Source organism: Syzygium oleosum, unplaced genomic scaffold (genome assembly GCF_021117445.2).
Source record: "Syzygium oleosum isolate NSW1041296 unplaced genomic scaffold, Sole_v2.1 Sole_v2.03, whole genome shotgun sequence".
NCBI classification, from domain to species: Eukaryota; Viridiplantae; Streptophyta; class Magnoliopsida; order Myrtales; family Myrtaceae; genus Syzygium; species Syzygium oleosum.
Genome location: NW_026607487.1, coordinates 16,334,406 through 16,352,986, shown reverse-complemented (window position 1 = coordinate 16,352,986; position 18,581 = coordinate 16,334,406). Strand labels below are relative to the sequence as shown.

General features: G+C 43.9%; 3 protein-coding genes across 5 annotated transcripts; 1 reads left to right on the top strand and 2 right to left on the bottom strand.

Moving 5' to 3' along the window:
• Positions 1-5,665: 5,665 nt before the first annotated feature.
• Positions 5,666-10,175, top strand: LOC115672029 (mechanosensitive ion channel protein 6-like). The gene is made up of 5 exons (XM_030593770.2): positions 5,666-7,514; positions 7,864-7,987; positions 8,371-8,664; positions 8,745-8,947; positions 9,618-10,175. Exons 1-5 carry the CDS (start codon positions 5,920-5,922, stop codon positions 9,904-9,906), a joined length of 2,505 nt encoding a protein of 834 aa, XP_030449630.2. The 5' UTR covers positions 5,666-5,919; the 3' UTR covers positions 9,907-10,175.
• A 534-nt stretch (positions 10,176-10,709) lies between these two features.
• Positions 10,710-12,599, bottom strand: LOC115671720 (putative pentatricopeptide repeat-containing protein At1g26500). Its single transcript, XM_030593345.2, has one exon. The coding sequence runs from the start codon at positions 12,476-12,478 to the stop codon at positions 10,955-10,957; it is 1,524 nt and encodes a 507-aa protein (XP_030449205.2). The 5' UTR covers positions 12,479-12,599; the 3' UTR covers positions 10,710-10,954.
• A 520-nt stretch (positions 12,600-13,119) lies between these two features.
• LOC115672076 (pentatricopeptide repeat-containing protein At1g26460, mitochondrial) lies at positions 13,120-18,581 on the bottom strand. Of its 3 annotated transcripts, none has more exons than XM_056309215.1 (7): positions 17,765-18,581; positions 16,356-16,578; positions 15,767-16,246; positions 14,753-14,959; positions 14,313-14,450; positions 14,022-14,210; positions 13,120-13,294 (listed from the first exon to the last, which is right to left on the bottom strand). In XM_056309215.1, exons 1-6 carry the CDS (start codon positions 18,445-18,447, stop codon positions 14,025-14,027), a joined length of 1,917 nt encoding a protein of 638 aa, XP_056165190.1. In that variant the 5' UTR covers positions 18,448-18,581; the 3' UTR covers positions 13,120-13,294; positions 14,022-14,024. The 3 variants fall into 3 exon arrangements, with proteins under 3 accessions (XP_056165190.1, XP_056165189.1, XP_030449696.1); XM_056309214.1 differs by having other exon boundaries at positions 13,120-13,291; XM_030593836.2 differs by lacking the exon at positions 13,120-13,294 and adding an exon at positions 13,491-13,783.

Below are 18,581 nucleotides of genomic sequence, written 5' to 3'. Positions count from 1 at the left end.
GCCCTCGCCGCGGCCTCTGGCGAGGGCTCAAGCCTCGCCATGGTCGGGCGAGGCCCGACCTCGCCGGATCTGGCGAGGTCGGGCCTCGCCGGCGGCTGGGCGAGGCTCGACCTCGCCAGATCCGGCGAGGTCGGGCCTCGCCCGACCATGGCGAGGCTCGCCCTCGCCGGGCGAGGCCGCCCTCGCCAGTGGCCGGCGAGGTCGAGCTCGCCGGCCTCTGGCCTCTGGCCGGTCGCCGGACCGGCGACCGGCCAGAGGAAGGAGGGAGAGAACCAAAAAAAAAAAGTGGAAAAAAAAAGAAAAAAAAGGAAAAAAAATAAAAATTCAAAAAAATATTAAAATATTATTTAATTTGTCCACGTCAGCGCCACGTCGGCGCCGGTGACCGATCGCCGGCCGGCAGCCGTCCACGTCAGCAAATTCCGGTCAAAATTGACCGGAAGGACTAAATTGACACAAAAACAAAAAGGTTTAGGACTGAATTGGCACCAATTTAAAAGGTTTAGGACTTAATTGGCACAAAAAAAAGGTTTAAGACCAAATTGGCACCAATGCAAAAGGTTTAGGACTGAATTAGCACCAAAAAAAGGTTTAGGACTAAATTGGCACTAATGCAAAAGGTTTAGGACTTTTTTGGCACTTTTCCCCAAAGATTGGTGATGAGCACGCGTGTTCTTTGTCCTTAGCCGGAAAATGAGCTAAGCTTGCCGAAGTTCAGTGACGCTAATGTTGCCGAAGTTCTCGAGGCCGAAGTAGTGCTTGTCCTTGGAGAAGTTCCACTCCTCGGAGGGCCACTGGAGATCGGCGGCGGGGGCAAAGCCGGAGATAGGTGGTGGCGAAACCGGTCCGTGTAATTGAAGAGACTCTGATCTGGCAAAGAGGAACGAAGAGCTAGAGAGCGTGAGAAGCTGCTAACACAGACGAACCCATTTGTTTATTAAATGGGTTGGAAATGACCCATTTATTTTGGGTCTTTTCTCTTAGAACCCATTATGGCTAGGCTCTTCAAATTTGAGGTTGCCCATATTAGAGCCATTTCAACATATTTAGGTTATAGGTAGCTCGATCAATGAAGATAAATAAATTTGGATCATCTTATTAGAGCTTGAGTTATTCAGACAAATCATCAACTTTTTCACCATTTCCGTTGGTCCTCTCACTATAATCGATTTCTGAATCTGAAGATTTCGTATTTCATAAGTATCTCATCAATGCACCAGGATTACAAACGCGGCATCACATCTTTAATTAGTCGTCTTCAATGCACGTTAGGATAACTGACGTAGCATCGAGGCATGAACCTGATGCCCTCATTTAATTCTGCAGGAAACAGAAACAGTCCCTTTCCTCGGTATTTAAAAAGGTTGCTTAAGCAAAGAAAAGTTGCTGAGGCACCATTGCAAGTACCAGAAGGTTTCTCCAGAGAAAGGTCAATGGCTAAGCTGTGGACATGTACGTGTTTGAAGCTGATCTTCGTGGGGGCTCTCTGCGCCTTGTCCTTCTCGCGTGCTCATTTGTCCAGCTCCGACGCGTCGGTCGCGCCGCCGGGGAGCGGGCATATATTCCTGAGAGAAGTATGCACTTTGCTGGTGTGCCGGCCGTGCCCTCCCTCGAGCTTTAGAACCCAATTGCTGAAGAGATACCACTGCTTCGACGAGGACTTCCCGCCGGACGGCAGCCCGAGTTACAGGCCCGACCTGCCATTAGATTAGGGAAATCGGCGAGCGCCGCACCATGGCGCAATCCGAAACATAATAAACTGCAGAGTTTACTTGTGAATCTGTGTTGTTCTCCCGGTATGTAAGACGCAGTAGTTTGTGTAGTCAGGTCCATGGACAGTGATGGATTTCCTTCAAACCTCTCTCGTTGCTTGGTTTTAAAGTAGGGTGTGGTATTGTTTAGTCATGTCACCTTTTGTTTTCCCTCAAAATGTCGACTGCAAACGTGCAATAATTGGAGAGAAGTTTCGCCAATTATAGTGTTTGAACTTCTCGCAGCAAGGAAATGTATAGAATCCAGAGTTGATTGCCAAACGGAGAGAAGCACGGATAGGAATCGAATCAGAAACGTTTCCACTTCTTGTGATGGGGAAACAGAGCAAAAAACTCCACGATAAGGTCAGTTGATTTTGTGGCATATAAGATTGCTTACAAATTTGGGAAAAATTATACAAAAAAATCTTAAACCTTTGTACGGCGGCCAATTCAATCCTAAAACTTTTAGTTGTGTCAATTTAATGCTAAATTTTTTGACGATTTATCAATTTAATGAAAATTTTTTCAATTGTGTCAATTTAGTCTTAAACATTTTGATAATTTGCTGATTTAATTCTAAATCTTTTGACGAATTGCCAATTTAGTCATTCCGGCTAATTTTGACAGGAAATTGCCGAGTAGTGGTCTAATTGACGTTAAGCGTCTTACGTGGACAATTTTTCCAATTTTTTAATTTTCTAAAAATTTTCTTTTTTTTCCTTTTTATTTTATTTTCTCTTTTCTTCTTCTCTGGCCTATGGCCGATCTTGACAATGGCCGGTGTCCAACCACAGGTGAGGCCTTGCGGACCACAGGCAACGATGACCAACAAGGCCTCTCTTAGACAAGGGTTGCCGTCACTAGATCGAACAAGGGCCACAACGCCCTTACCAGGTCTAGGTGAGGGCATCGCAACGCTTGCTTGTGGCCAATCGCCGGCCATGGTCGAGACCCCAAAAAAAATAAAATAAAATAAAAAGGAAAAGAAATGAAAAAAAAAATTCTCTACAACAGTACCAGTTGTGCCACGTAAGGTGTCCAATATTAACTAGATCGCCACGTTAGTGAATTCTGACCAAAATTAGGCAGAAAAACTAAATTGACAAATCGTCGATAGGTTTAAAATTAAATGAGTAAATTATCAAATGATTTATTACTAAATTGATATAATTAAAATATTTGAAATTTATTGATGATTATGGAATGAATTTAGAAATTTTCTCAATAAATTAGTAACCACAGGCATCGTCATCATGACCCGGGCGGTGGAAAAAAAAGGTTGTGGTTTCGATGTGGAGAACAGATGGAGGCTTTGCCTGTGAAGAGCAGCGCGATCAAAGCCACGAGTCAATCACCGACGACCTATTGCTACCAAAAGACAGCATGTGTCCAACCCACTCTTATCCCCGTCACATCATATGCATCATCTCCGACCTATTTAAATACATTTAAGGACCACTCACCTCTAAATTCTGTGGTCGTAAAAATCAGGGATTAACCTTGGATCTTTCATGATGATTATCGAGAATTCCTCATCAAAATTAGAAAAGCGAGCTTCCGATTAGGATTGCCCCGTCTATCCGAATGTATATATTTGATGGGCTGATAGGATTACATTTCTTGTTTAACGTGTCGTTGCCGTATGCATAGCTCCCAATTGAGGAAAAAAAAATTTCTTTCCTCTCCTTAAGAAATATCCTCGAATTTAACGTTCTAGAGTTCAGGCGAAGTAGTTTTAGAACGTGCTTTTAGGTCCATACCTCTAAATCTTGTGATGGCGAATTGGGGACGATGCAATCTTCTTCTTCATGGAAAATTACAGTACCATGCACGTCACTTGAATTACAAGAAACCCTTTATTTCTTCACTTTTTTAGAAGAATAATCATGTTCATTCTTTTTTATTTTTCACATGCCAAAAGGGAGAACAAGAGACAAATTCATGTATTGGTTTCCAATGCTTGATTGCTTTTCACCTAACCCAAGCATACTTTATCATTAAGAAGAATAAAAATGAGTTCGAATAGTGAAGAGATTAACCGTGAAGTGGCCATAAAGTATGTGTGCCCTCTCCAGGAATTTTAATTTACGCATGCATTTTGATCTAATTTATTTATATATAAAAAAAATACTCCACAATGTAAAAGGATGATGTGGTCTCTTCACAAGCTTTTGACAAGGTTAATTATACTCGAGTTTTTCACAATTTTATAAATTTAATTCTTTTTATTTCGTATCGTATTGGTACTTGGAAAAGTGAAGCATGGCCATTCTTGATTGTATTTTGAACCTAACATTAAATAATAGGTTTTCTTGCATCATCATTTCCAAGCTTACCTCGGTCTTACCCAAACTACAGTATAATAATAAGAAAATAAATCGGACACTAAATTTATGTGGTTCGATCAGGTAAACTTTGTCCACGGTGAAAGCAAAAACGAATTTCACTATAAATCAAGCGATATAACGGAGATCACAATTACACTCGAGTAATTCAAATACTCTTAGGCTACGTTTGATCGACCGGATAAAAGCCAGGATATGATATGTTTTATCCTATCCTGTGTTTGGTGGTGGTCCAAGATAGGATAAGGTTGGATATAGACCGGATATAACCCGGATAAAAAAATCCGGGGGAGGGGGTGGGATAGACCCGGATAGGATTTCTAATGCCTATTTTTCCAGAAACCCTACGCTACACTTGCCGTCATCTTCATCCCCACACCTTGTGCGCTTTCACCAAAAAAATTTCTCGGCTTTTTTTTCCTTCACTGACTCCTCCGGACCCGTGAATAGCAAAAATAAAAAATAAAAAAATATCCTATCCAACTTTAAATCCGTAGTCCACCAAACAGTGGACAGGATATGAAGAAATCCCAGGATTTCTTATCCTATCCTATCCAGTCCTATCCTGTTTAGAAATCCGGACGACCAAACGCAGCCTTAGTGTTACCCAGCCCTCAGTTACAACTAATAACTCACACGGTGTTTAGCCCCACAATTTCTTACGAAACAATCTCTCAATCTAACAAATCTTAGCACAAAATTTAATTAGTTTCAAATTCTTGGGATGTAATTCACAAATAGAAACTCCTCTTTGTTGCACTTCACAAAAAAAAAATCCACTTCTTATATATAGACAAAAATTGAATCCAAAATAAGAAAACTTTTTTTAGGAAACTTACTCGAATTAAGAAATTTTTCTTTTTATGCTCAAAACATATTTTTGTTATGTGAGATGATAATATATTGAAATTTAATGTTGGCACTGCATGACAACTCAAAACCCGTTTTGTGAAATCAAAGAGCACGAAAATTTATTTCTTCACCGAAAAATGCCAACTAAAATGCATAATTAACGAGCTCAATAAATCACGACATGTTAACAAATTCCAAAACCTATAAAAGAAAAGACGAGAATGATAATTTACGTCGTGCTTTCATGAAGTTCTATTTTTCCGTGCATAGTGCAGGTTCCTCTTTTTTCCTAATATATTCGCACTTTGATCAATAGAACTAAGAAGCTAAGCGATAATAAAACTCAAGGCAAAAATGTCAGTCATATCGAGAATGTGCAAGTTTTTTTTTGGCATCAAGGTTAAAATTTCTTCATTCCTAATTCAATTTTAGTTAATTTTTAACTTTTAATCTTTTTAATGGAGTGTTCATACAAGGGTATAAATCAATACAGTCTATGAAAAGTATAATCCTTTTTGACAAAAGCACCAAATTATAATAACATTAATTTTCGAAAGGGTTCGTGAACCAGCAAAGACTGTCGCGTCCTTTTCATTCCGTTTCCGTCGCCACATGTTCTCTGTCGCAAATTCAACTGAAGATCCAATTTTTAACACCAACCCAAGAACACGCGTCCCTCCTCTCGTTCCTCGCGATCCTCGAAATCGTACCGACCCCCATCAATCAAGCAAAAGCAAAAATCTCATCTCTGGGATTCGCTCGTTCGTACACCCCACCTCGCTCTTGCCTCTTTTGACTCCCATTCACACCACGCCCATGTTACTGCTTTTCGCGTTCCGACCACCACCTTCCTGTCGCTTTCGTTCCCATCGCCATCGTCACTGCACAGGAAGAACTCACAGTGATCTGCTCACTGTAGCGAACTTGCATTGCCGAACCCCACTAAGGAGAACAAGTTCGCGTGCACGATGAACGGAGGAGGGAACGAAAAGATTTGGAGGGGTTCGAGCTACGACTTCCGGGAGGACGAGGAAGTTGCCGGCGGTAACGCGAACGGTACCGAGTCCAGAGTCGGTAGCAGCGACGAGTTCGATTTCCGCCGGGGAAGCGGCAAGAAGGGGTTGGAAGAAGATCCGCCGTCGAGGCTGATCGGTCAGTTCCTGCACAAGCAGCGGGCTTCCGGCGATTTCTCGCTCGACATCGATCTGGAGATGCAAGAGCTCAAGCAAGAGGACGACGACGACGACTTCACGCCGCTGCCACCTTTGGAAGAGTCGCCATTGAGGAGCCGGAACAAGGTGTCCTTCGGCGAGCCCGGCTCGAGCGAGGCCAAGCCCACCAGGTTTTCAGTGGAGAATCAGCAGCGGCAGGAGGAGGAGGGGAGCGAAGATGGGCAAGTCTTGAGGTGCACATCGAACGCCTCGTTTCATAGCAACAGCTCGTTCAAGAGAAAGTCACGGCTTCTGACGGGGGCGGCAAAGAACAAGTCGAGGCTCTTGGATCCGCCTGATCACACGGACAAGAAATCGGGTCGGGTTTCGAAATTAGGATTGTCGCCCAAACTCGGTGGGGACGAGGACGAGGACGACCCTTTTGCGGGGGAGGACTTGCCGGAGCAGTACAAGAAGTGCACGCTCGGCCTTGTGGTCCTTCTTGAGTGGGTAAGTTTGATCTTGATCATAAGTGCACTTGTCTGTAGCCTCACCATTCCTTATCTTAGGAAGAAGACTCTGTGGAAGCTCATGCTGTGGAAGTGGGAGGTAATGATTTTGGTGTTGATATGTGGGAGATTGGTCTCTAGTTGGGGGATTCGGATCATTGTGTTTTTTATTGAGAGGAATTTTGTTCTGAGGAAAAGGGTTCTTTATTTTGTTTATGGGTTGAGGAAAGCAGTGCAGAATTGTCTGTGGTTGGGGCTAGTCTTAATAGCATGGCACTTTCTGTTTGATAAAAAGGTTGAGAGAGAAACCAATAGCAAGAACCTCCAGTTGGTCACGAAAGTCTTGGTTTGTCTCTTGGTTGGCACAATGATTTGGCTTGTGAAGACTCTTATAGTTAAGGTCTTGGCATCTTCCTTTCACGTGAGCACCTATTTTGATAGGATTCAGGAGTCTCTGTTTAATCAATATGTGATCGAGACGCTTTCAGGCCCGCCCTTAGTCGAGATGAGGAAAGCAGAGGAAGAGGAGGAGAAGATTGCGGTTGAAGTTGAGAACCTGCAGAAGGCGGGTGCTATTATACCTCCCGACCTTAATGCAGCTGTATTGCCAACAAAAGGTAGCGGGAGAGTGATAGGTAGCGGGAGAGTGCAGAAGAGTCCTAGAGGAAAGGATAAGGGGGAAGAGGGGATCACAATCGATCATTTGCATAAACTTAATCCAAAGAATGTATCTGCCTGGAATATGAAGAGGCTGATGAATTTGGTGCGGTATGGGAACCTCACAACACTGGATGAGCAGATATCGGGTCACGATGATGAATCTTCGAAGCAAATAAACAGCGAAAGTGAGGCAAGAGCAGCGGCGAAGAAAATTTTCCAGAATGTGGCTCAGCAAGGATCTAGGTATGCCTCATCATTGTGATCTTTTAAATTTGTTGTTATATTCTATCACTATCCTGATGATCTTGTGCACGGACCTATCATTGTCCTGGCCATATTAAGCCTTTATATGGCACGTAGGCCAAACTATTCAAGAAAAAGTCCCAAATTTTATCTTATCTATCAATTTTAGCATCATCTTACAAAATTATTCTAGGAGCTGAATAGTCTGCTTTGCTACCATTCTGAACTTCCCATTCTGCATTCATTGATGCGATTTTCTATATTCTCTTTGTAACTCTATCAGTTGTATGACCTTCCAATCACTGGTCTTATTTTTTATCGGTCTTTTGACTTGCTACTTCTATGTCAGGCACATATATATAGAGGACTTGATGCGGTTTATGCCAGAAGATGAGGTTGTAAAGACGATGAGTCTATTTGAAGGAGCATCTGAGAGCCACAAAATTAGCAAATCTTGTTTAAAAAACTGGGTGGTAAGAGATGTAGAAAGCATCTAATGTTGTTGTCTTGACTCTTTTAGCACTTGATTGAAAGGGGAAATTGTTATTGCTAGTTGTGAGTGCTCATGGACAAAACTTTTTACTGAATTAATATTTTTAGATTAGGGTACTCCCTACTTTTAATTTAGATGCAAAATGAGATCGTTTTCTATAGCTCAAATAGCAAAAACTAGTTGGTGCTTCTTAAAAAATGTGGACATAATGAAATCAATTGATTGCGCTAGGCTTATGAATGCAATCCTTTTTAATTGGAATTACCCGATAAAGTAATTACAAGGTCTTTCTACATGTGTTGAACTTCTATAGTTGCAATGTCCACTAATTGAGCTCTGAGGTTGCATTTGGATGAAATGCAGGTTAATGCTTTCAGAGAACGAAGAGCACTAGCTTTGACCCTGGATGATACTAAGACAGCTGTGAACAAACTCCATCGGATGGTGAACATTCTAGTTGGCATCCTAATAGCCATTGTTTGGCTCCTTATACTAGGAATTGCAACGAAAAAGTTTCTGCTTCTCATAAGCTCCCAATTGCTACTTGTGGTATTCATATTTGGAAACTCGTGCAAGATGACATTTGAAGCGATTATTTTCTTGTTTGTGATGCATCCATTTGACGTCGGCGATCGTTGTGAAGTTGATGGGGTCCAGGTACCCAAGCGAATAGAGCAATGTGCATTCAACATTTTTGCACAATATATGTTTCTAAACCATGATGCGTTGTGTTTCAGATGGTGGTGGAAGAGATGAACATCTTAACGACTGTTTTCCTGAGGTATGACAACCAGAAGATAATAATTCCGAACAGTGTTCTCGCTACTAAGGCCATCAGTAACTTCTATCGAAGTCCTGATATGGGAGATGTAGTTGAATTCTGTGTGCACATATCTACACCAACTGAGAAGATTGCCACAATGAAACAAAGAATAACAAGGTCAGTAGTTATATTATTAGCTAATCCACTTGCCCCTTTAGTTATCTACTTCAGGCTTTCGTAATGACTAGATGATTGAGCGTTAGGATTTGAGGAATTTACAGGAAAAGTGTCCATTGAAAACAATTGAGGATGTTGTCTTGGTTTGAACCTTCTGGCCATGTAGAAATGATGCATAAGTGAAAATTATTTGGTCTATGCAGCTATTTAGAATGCAATTCGTCCTAACGCGAAACTTATTATTGCCTTTAAGAACACAGTTCTTCTCTGCCAATATACTGATTCTCACAACTGGTGACCCCATAAAACAGAAAACTGTTGTTATGGCAAATCTCATATATGTTCGTATTGTAGTAAAACAATTCATATCTTAAATGCAGTATTGGTTTAGTACACGAAAGATGCAAGTTTAATGCATGGGCTCGTCAATAATGAGCATCTTTCGCGAGATGCATGTGCATTGTACGAAAGATGCACAGGCTAGATGGTCCTAACACGAGACTATAAGATTTTTCTCTGCCAATGTACCGATTCTTACAACTGGTGACCCCATAAAACAGAAAACTGCTGTTAAGGCGGATCTCATATGTGGAAAAAATTGTTGGTAAGTCTTTTTTTTTTTGTAATGGAATCATGTCTGAGTTGGTTTATATCGCTATCTTAAATGCAGTTACATTGAGAACAAGAAGGACCACTGGTACCCCGCACCAATGATAATATTCAAGGATGTCGAAGATTTGAACAGGCTGAGAATAGCAGTTTGGTTGACGCACAGGATGAACCACCAGGACATGGGCGAGAAATGGGCAAGGAGAGCCCTCCTGGTGGAGGAGATGGTCAAGATTTTCAAGGAGCTTGACATCCAATACCGACTACTACCCCTCGACATCAACATCCGTGCTATGCCTCCAGTGACCTCGAGCAGCCCTCCTCCTACTTGGACTGCACCTTCCAACTGAGTACATGCAGGTGCAAGGGGTTTGTTTTAGTAGAACGGAAGACAATTAGATAATAGAGTGATAATATATTTTACAACGCCCAGATGTCAGAACAATTAGCATGGAATTAGCTTTGAATGGCATTGGTTGTTTCCAATATCTTGGCTGGTCTAACTCCATTTAGTTGAGGTACGTATAAACTTGTGAAAGAGCTTCTGAGTATGTGCGGTACTAGATTCGTCTATATCGATTACTTTTTATACACATTATATCTTCTTGAATACTTTTTGCAGCTTTGCCTGCCTCTTCCTCTCAAGCTATTATGCGCAAGTTCGTCGTTCATCATCGAGAGGTTCCATAAAAGATCTCTATACAAAGAAGTTTCAACACTTGGTTGGAGAGAAAATTCTCCCTTATAAGTGTGTTTGGGAAGCAATACCATGCAACCCTCAATACAAGTTCTTAACCGGCTGATAATATCTCCGACTTGATCGCAGTAATTTAGCGATCAAGTAATTTAATCGCTCAATCAATAGCCAACCAAGGAAACGGTGACAATGCCGACACTCCAACATTTGAGTTCTGTCCAGCTTGTTTTTTGCTTAAGGGTTTACGTCAATGATGTTTATGCTTGTCATCTCCTCCATCTAGGTCGGGAAAACATCTCTACCTTTAACGCGACGTGTCGCGTTTCGTGCTGGTTCATTTCTTGATCATTAACAGATCCTAAAACCCGTGTCACTGATAGGGAAAACATCTCTACCTTTAATGGATTGCATGATATTCCCCATCAAGCACAGAAAGGGCTTCAGGTGCTTCTTCCGTTTGTCAATCCCCTGGTGTGCATGTACAGGCATATGCGTGCAAAAAATTTTACAATTGCAAGCAAACTAGTCCAGCCAGAAAGTCTAGTCCAGACTTCTTCTCTATCTGATAGGTACATTCAGAAACCCTCTCGTCCCGCAACACGCTCTGAAAATGAATATCCTCTTTACAAGTTATAGCTGCTCATTGAGAAGATCCTGTGAAAGAAGAACCTTCCCACATACTAAGCCTCGTAAAGCTCTTCTCATGATTCGGCTGCTCTGTTTCTCCTCCTCTCTCGAGTCGCCATTTTCTCGCCATACCTCTCAAGTATATCGGCCAAATCGATCATGCCCACCTCTCTTAGTCTCTTGCTCGCTTCTTCAAACATGAGTGTGCCGTCCTCACTCGAATAGTAATGCAAGAACTTATTGTAATCAAATCGAGGCACCTCGAGTCCTCTATTCAATGTCCGCTCGACGTACTTGGTTGCTTCCAATGACTTCCCCGCTTTCGCTAGTCCCCCCACGAAAATGGAGTCGAAATTTACAAGCGTGTCAGGTCCTTTCCTCCCCCGCTTCCCCAAATGCCCTTGCAATAACATGATGTACGTGTGCATTATGGGCTCGCACCCTCTGCTTATCATCTCTCTGAAAACATGGGTCGCCTCGCTTGCCCTTTTCAGTTTCAATAGCCCCTTGATCAATCCATGGTACACGTTAATGTCCGGCCTCTCAATCCCTTCTACAATCTTATAAGCCTCTCCCACCCTGCCTCGTACCAACAGCCCGTAGACGAGTGACCCCGCCGTCGATGCATCTGTCTCGATCCCTCTCTTTTGCATTTCTTCAAACACCATATAAGCTTCACTCACCCTGCCCCTCTTGCACATCCAACTGACCACAAGCCTGTAGGTGGAAACACCCAACCGATCCAGCATCCTCATCCTCATTATCCCGAAGAGCTTCATCGCCTCGTCATACCGATTACTCTTGAAGAATCTCTCCATCATCGCCTCGAACGCCCAAACCTCCGGCTCGAGCCCTTCATCCACCATCAAGTTCCAAACTTTGGAGGCCTCGACCAAGTCACCCACGTCGCAAAACCCTCTGATCAACCACCCATAAGTAACCCCATCAGGTCTAATCACGTCCTTCAACTGAAAGACCACGAATTTAGCCTCCTCCACTAGCGTGTCCCTGCACAAACACTCCACCGCCATATTCAGAGTCCCCACGCCGTAACCCCAACCGTTCTCATTCATCAAGTGGAAGAACCCCACGCACTTCTTCAGCTCCCTGACCCGAGCCAGCGTCTTCAGAGCGATCCTGAACGTCTTCTCGTTGGCCAAACGCCGCCGAGCCATGTCCTGGAGGACTTCCCAGAAGAGGGGGACGTTCCGGGACCGGCCGAGGACGTCGGCGAGCTTGTTGAGGGTGAGGGAGGAGTGGGGGAAGTCGGGGAGGGTGAGGGTGAACTGGTAGAAGCGGTGGACGGGACGCCAGGAGAGGGGGAAGTTGCTGCAGACGCGGAGGAAGAACTCGGGGGTGGGGCGGAAGTGGGAGGAGCGGAGGGAGGCGTGGAGGCGGGAATCGGGAGAGTGCTGCTGCTGGTAGAGGATGGTGGAGACGCGGAGGAGGTGGGAGGGGTCGACGGAGGAGGTGGAGGCGGAGGCGGAGGTTAATGGGCGGAGGCGGAGGAGGACGGAGGAGGACGGAGGTTTGGGGGGTTTGGCGAGGGTGGCTTGCATATTTGGTGAGAAGGAGAAGATGAGATTCTTCCAGTTCATTGTTAAGACTTTTAGAGAGAGAGAGAGCGCGCGCTCTATTTCGTTCGATGCTTTGTCTTCTTGTTTAAAGTGGCCGTATCCTTCTTCAATTTCTTTCTACAGAGACCCCTGCATAGAGCACATGAACCCCCGTGTCCCGGCCGCCATTGCCGTCCTGCTGGAGCTGCTGCCCCGGTCGCTCCAATGCCCAGCAACGCCAAACGCCTCCGCCCATTAAACTTAAGACACCACGTTAAACAATCACGTCGCGGAGAAAGAGAGGGGGAGTGTGTGAACGTGGTGGGACACGTACTTGAGGTTCGGATTAAACTTTGATCTTCTTTTCCTGCGTTTCATCACGATATATGTAAATATGTAGATCACAATAAAAGCCGCTAAGGTGATTACTTTGGTGATTGACGATTCATCCATATTCCACAAAAATCGCGAGCTCACTTCATATTGTAAGCAACTCATACTGCGTTTGCCTAGTTCCGACACACCTCGTGTGCAGAGAACTCCAAACTACTAGCAATCCAAGTCCAACGGACTTGCAAAACTTAGCTCCTCAGTTCCGAGTAATTATGAAACATTCCACAACAGATGGGAGAACCCTTATAGTGAGGTTCATAGAGGATTATTAGCGCTGATCACTTTTCTCCACCTACCGGAAGGAAATTTGCAAAGAATATAGCTCTCTTTTACTTCTTGATATATAAGCAAAGGGCCATCCTAATCTCCCGCAGAGAAGTTTTCTCGCACACCCATCCAGTCGATGCGTATCCTCAGATCCCGCGGACTACACTGAACCAAGTGTAGCAAAAACATCTTCTCCTCCTGTCAAGCATCGAAATCAAATAATCACTTCCCTCATGGAGCATTCTCTTCCTCCACCTCAAGAAGTAGCCCATGGACCAATATGCAATTCAATGCTGTACGATAGTATTTAATCAAACTAGTCTTCTCTTTTTTTACCACCAAGCTAACAAGCTCAAGATGGAAGATCGGCAGATCGATTTATGGAAAGCAGATGTGAAACGGGAAGTAATTTGTGCAATATTTATTCATCATCAACCAATTACCTCGCAAGATTTGCATCACTGTCCCTCCGAGGTTCTCATACAGAAAGAAGAGGATGTAAAAAGCGAAACAAAATTACTGGCTCTAAAGAGACATCCTAGATTAATTCTGTCAAAACTCAAAAAGGGTGGAATTGAATAATATACAAAAGAAAACGAAAGATCAATGGTTACGGTACAGTTTATGCCTAACAACGGGAAGCCGGGGAAGATCAGAGCCTTTGATTCGAAGCCAAAATCAGCCTACCTACATGAAGAGAGCACTCGAAATTAAGCCAGCAACATCACGAACAAGACATATGACTGAGGCACTAGGCATGTGAGGCATAAAAGGAAACGGGGAATAGCCATAAATGAATTGTGGTGAGAAATGACAAGAAGGCGCAGCCCAGCAAATCCTAAGCCAATCTATGCAGGGGATCAACACAACTATGCGACTGTAAAAGGATCCACGAAGCATGAAGTGGCAAAAGCCCTACCATTACCTTTCAAGCATACTCTGTGCTGTAATTAAGATTAAATAGCATGTCTCTGCGATTTTCATTGCCCATCCGTATTTTAAACTTCCTTGCCAGTGAATCCACCTGGTCATCGCTCTCATAGTCCATCTCTCTCGTACATCGTCTTCTGACCTTTTTAAGCATCTCCTTTGTGGGAACGAATCCAGCAACTACCTGGCATAGCATTTACAACTGAAAACATCAATATCGGCATCAAAGCAATAGATATTTCTCAGGAGCAGGCCAGCTCAAAGCTCGGTCAATAGATATCTTTACCATCTCATCAATCACAGAGAGAGCAGCTTTTGGATCTCGGTTTATCAGATGTGCATCCACGAGCAAAGCATATGACATAGCATTTGGTTTAACCCCCACACTTACTAAATGCTCAAAAACCCTTGACGCTTCAAATGTCTGCCACAGAGAAACTTCCATTTACTCACATTCGGTATAGTGACAAAGCATAACATACAGGCTTAACATGCATCTGCTCTTAATCCCAATAAAAGTCCATGTCACAAGTTAGTTTATGTGACAGATGAATGCTGATAGTGAAGTATCCACTAAAATGACACCACAAAAAGGACTAATTTGACAATCACACTACCGCCTACCATGTGAAACATGCAAGATAATGGGAAATGGCCTAGTTCAACTGAAAGGGGAATCTGCATTCAACTTCGAATAGGCAAGTGAGAAAAGCAAGTACTATGCACCTTCTTTAGCTTCCCAAATGCATATAAAAGTGCATTATATGAATGGATATCGGGGGTCAAGCCAAACGTTCCACCAATTGCCTCAAATGTCTGGTATGCACGATCAAGATCCCATGTATTGGCACAACCTAAGATTACACAATTGAGAGCAGCAACAGATTTGTAAGGAGGATCTCCCCGGCTCAAATTCTCCAGTTGAAAGTACACCTGCGTAATTTTTCTAAGTGAATCAGTAAAAAGGGTGAATTGTGTAGGCAAAAACTTCTCAAATACCATGACAATTATGCCAGCAATGCTTTAAAAACCAAACTGGGCCAAACTATTCGACTCGTAGGACCAAGAATAGGTTTGCAGAACAGTCTGGATTTATCATATGACTCAGTTCAGCCAAGAATCAAACTGAATTGAGTTTGATCTAATTACACGGATGAGTTCTTTGCAAATTCAAATCTGAGATTCGAAAAACTTAATCCAAGCCCATAACGAGGATAAATGTCAAAACTCAGACCCCAGTTGAAAGAGAGTTCCTAGCCACTAACCTACACATTGCCTTTCGCTATAAGCGTGTCACACTTATTCTTCTCTCATTTTTTGTGGGTCACATCTTCCGTGGTACGCAGATTAGTATATGAACTAATTGATGACGTCAACATTTAATGAACTAAAAGTTCTACCTATTGAACTGCCAACTTCTCAGCGCCCATTTGAAAAGTTGTTAGACCAGCCTAGTTTTCAGAAGCTTGCAAGCAAGCCAGAAACCTAAAGCTCATCTAGAAACAAATAACATGACGATCAAAATGACAGCATTAACATGGACATTACAATGACATTTTCGAGCAGCCAAGCTGCCGTGATTGCTTATAGAACTTCAAATAGGTCCTGTGGGGAATATATTTAAAAACAAGAAATAAAAGTAGAGGATCTACATCAACAGTGACCAAAGCAATATACCAAGCTGCAATAATACAAGAGATTGTTGATAACCATGAAAAAAAATGTTCAGGTGATACTCACGGAGTCCAAAGTTTCAAAACCATTTTTGGAGCATGCAACCACCAATGGATTTAGAGAGGTAAATGGTGAGAAAAGATCTTCAGCTTGCTCCTGAAGATTTCCACAGGCAGTCTCAAACTCATGCAACGTACTAAAGGCCCTCTGTAAATTACCCAGCGAGGCAAAGGCATATATCTTTCCAAGGTATGATGCCGGACTAGGGGTATTCTTTTGCCGTAAAGACCGTCGCAAGATTGCCCAAGAAGCATCTAGGAGAGTAGAACTAAATGTTCTACCAGCAGTTCCAAGCGCCGATAAAACCAGCCCTTCATCCACGGAAAGATGAACAGGAGGCCTTGCCATCTCGCCTCTAGCAATCCATTTCGCCATAAATTCCAATGCATAAAATGCTAATTTGCTATTGTCATCTTGCATCGCAACTTCAGCAATGTAATTGCATACACTCCACGGTGGACAAAGAGCTTTATTCTGATCCATTGCCTAAGAACATTGGCACGAACAAAGTCATAAATGGAAAAGACGAACCAAGAAATGCACATATACAAGTGCAAAACTTCAAGGATCAGGACTGAACATATTAATGGCATACCTTGCACCTCTCAATTATCAACACCAATGTGTCCAACCTGCCTTTCTTAACACAGCTTTGTACACATTCAGAGAATACTTCCATCGACAACATATAGCCAGACTTCAGAGTTAGATCTACATATTTCAAGGCAGCATCTATTTGATCCGCCAAAAGGAGCAATCGAGTTACCAATCCATACGACTGTTCATCAGGCTGAGATTCTTTTCCTGTCTGCAGCATCCTGGTGAAGGTAAGAATTAGACTGTCCAATTAAAAGTTAACCATTTGCCATAAGAGAGTGCATGCATCTCACACTACTAAGAGTATGAATACTATGAGGAAACAGCCAATTCATCTTCCATGGACGACAAAGTCCACAGCAGCATGCACAACTAGTCCCAAAAAACCCAAAGTAAACTGTATTCTCGTAGGGAATGCCTTCGTTGAGAAATAATGCAAGTCATATTGAACCACAATTGACAGCAGTTCTTATCATATATGCCCACCACTCCCGTTTACTACCGAGGAAACATAAGAACATCGTTAACTATTATGCTCACAATTTTGCTCACAACTTGTCATGATTTTCCAAAGCTAGGGCATCCATTTTGCCTGACAGATCAACAGACAGAAGTCCGCTAAGCCTCAAATTTTGGGACCCGGGCAGTGATTCGATCCTATGAACTCTCAACAACGCACTTAAACATTGAGTCTCCAAATCAAGTAATCCAGGTCTGAAAGGCAACTAACAGAAGGGCACAGTAAAAAATTTCTAAATATTCTCACGTAGACTATCGCAATCATTGCACTTAGGCTGAAAAACTGACCCTCGCATGATAAAGATCTCTACCTCACTTCACATTCAGAAACAATTTTCCATGGAAACAGAAAAAACCAGTCTTCAGAATCAAATCCTGCCCAGTTTATAGCAATGTCATGCTAAAGCAGCTCCACTTCGATAAAGAACGTTGATTGACTAAGTCTACGAAAATGCTGAGAAGGAGGCAACGGATCGAACAGAAAGGTGCTCCCTTCTAAAGCAAACTTCAGATGTCTGCTCGCGTCTGTTGTGGGAACGTGTAAGGCACAAGAATGTACCGTACAGCCTCTTTTTTAAAGATCAATTCAACAAAAAGGGTTACATATCCAACCGATCACAACGTTGATGTACTCAATTGTGACCATATGTCGCAATGCTGTCGGGTACCATAGAAGCTTCAAGAAGTTACTCTTGGCTTCAAAAGAACATAGAGCATGAACATGATGCAGATAAGATCACCTTCTTCTTTGTTCTATATATCCTATATACATACATAAAGGCAATAATACCCTGATAAAAACCGCATTCATCAGTATATGGACATCCAGGATCGTATCATTTCGCGGTCATTTAACCCATATTAAGAGGATGGATCAACAGTTCTAACCGTTCCAGCAACTTCTCGGCAGCCTCGGCCTCCCGAGCCTCGTACATTGCCTTCAAGACGAGGTTAAACGAAGCCGTGTTGGGCTCGATCGAGTACTCCTCCATCTGCGCGACCAGGTCCAGCAAGTCCCCCGCGGACGCTCCGGTCATCAGGTTCGCCCTCAGGTAGTGGTTATAGATGTTGGCGTCGGGCCGGTTCGGCTTCCCGCTCTTGTCCAGGCTCCGAATCCAGAACTCGAAGAGCTGCTTCATGTCGAACCACCGCTGCGACGTCATCCAATCGGCGAACACGTTCATCAGGGACTGCACGTCGAGGGTCTGCGAGAGGGACTGCATGCGGGAGGAGGCGGCGGCCCCCTGGTGCAGGAACCCCTGGGGGACGAGGAGGGACTGGACGGAAGCGGCGGCGGAGGCGGTGTGGGGGATCGGGTTGCGCCAGTTGGAGGAGTAGAGGGGGCTCCCGGAGGCCGGATTCGGAGGGAGCGGCGTCGAGGAAGGCGGCGCGGGATCGGGGCTAGGGCTAGGGTTCGGGTTCGGGGAGGGGGGGTCGGGGGATTCGGCGAGCTGGGGCTGCTGGGAGAGGAAGGCGGAGGTGGTGATGGATTGGGCGGAGCGGGGAGGGGGATGGCGGAGGGGGCGGAGGAGGGCGAGGGTGCGGGCGAAGATCGACGCCTGAGACGCCATTGATGGGGGGGAGCGAGGAGGAGGAGGAGGAGGAAGACGGCGACGGCGACGGCACGGCGTCCTGGGAAATGGTGGCCGGGGAGGTTTTTTTTAGGGTTCTTGAGAGTGTGGAGCTGAGAGAGTGTGAGAGGTTT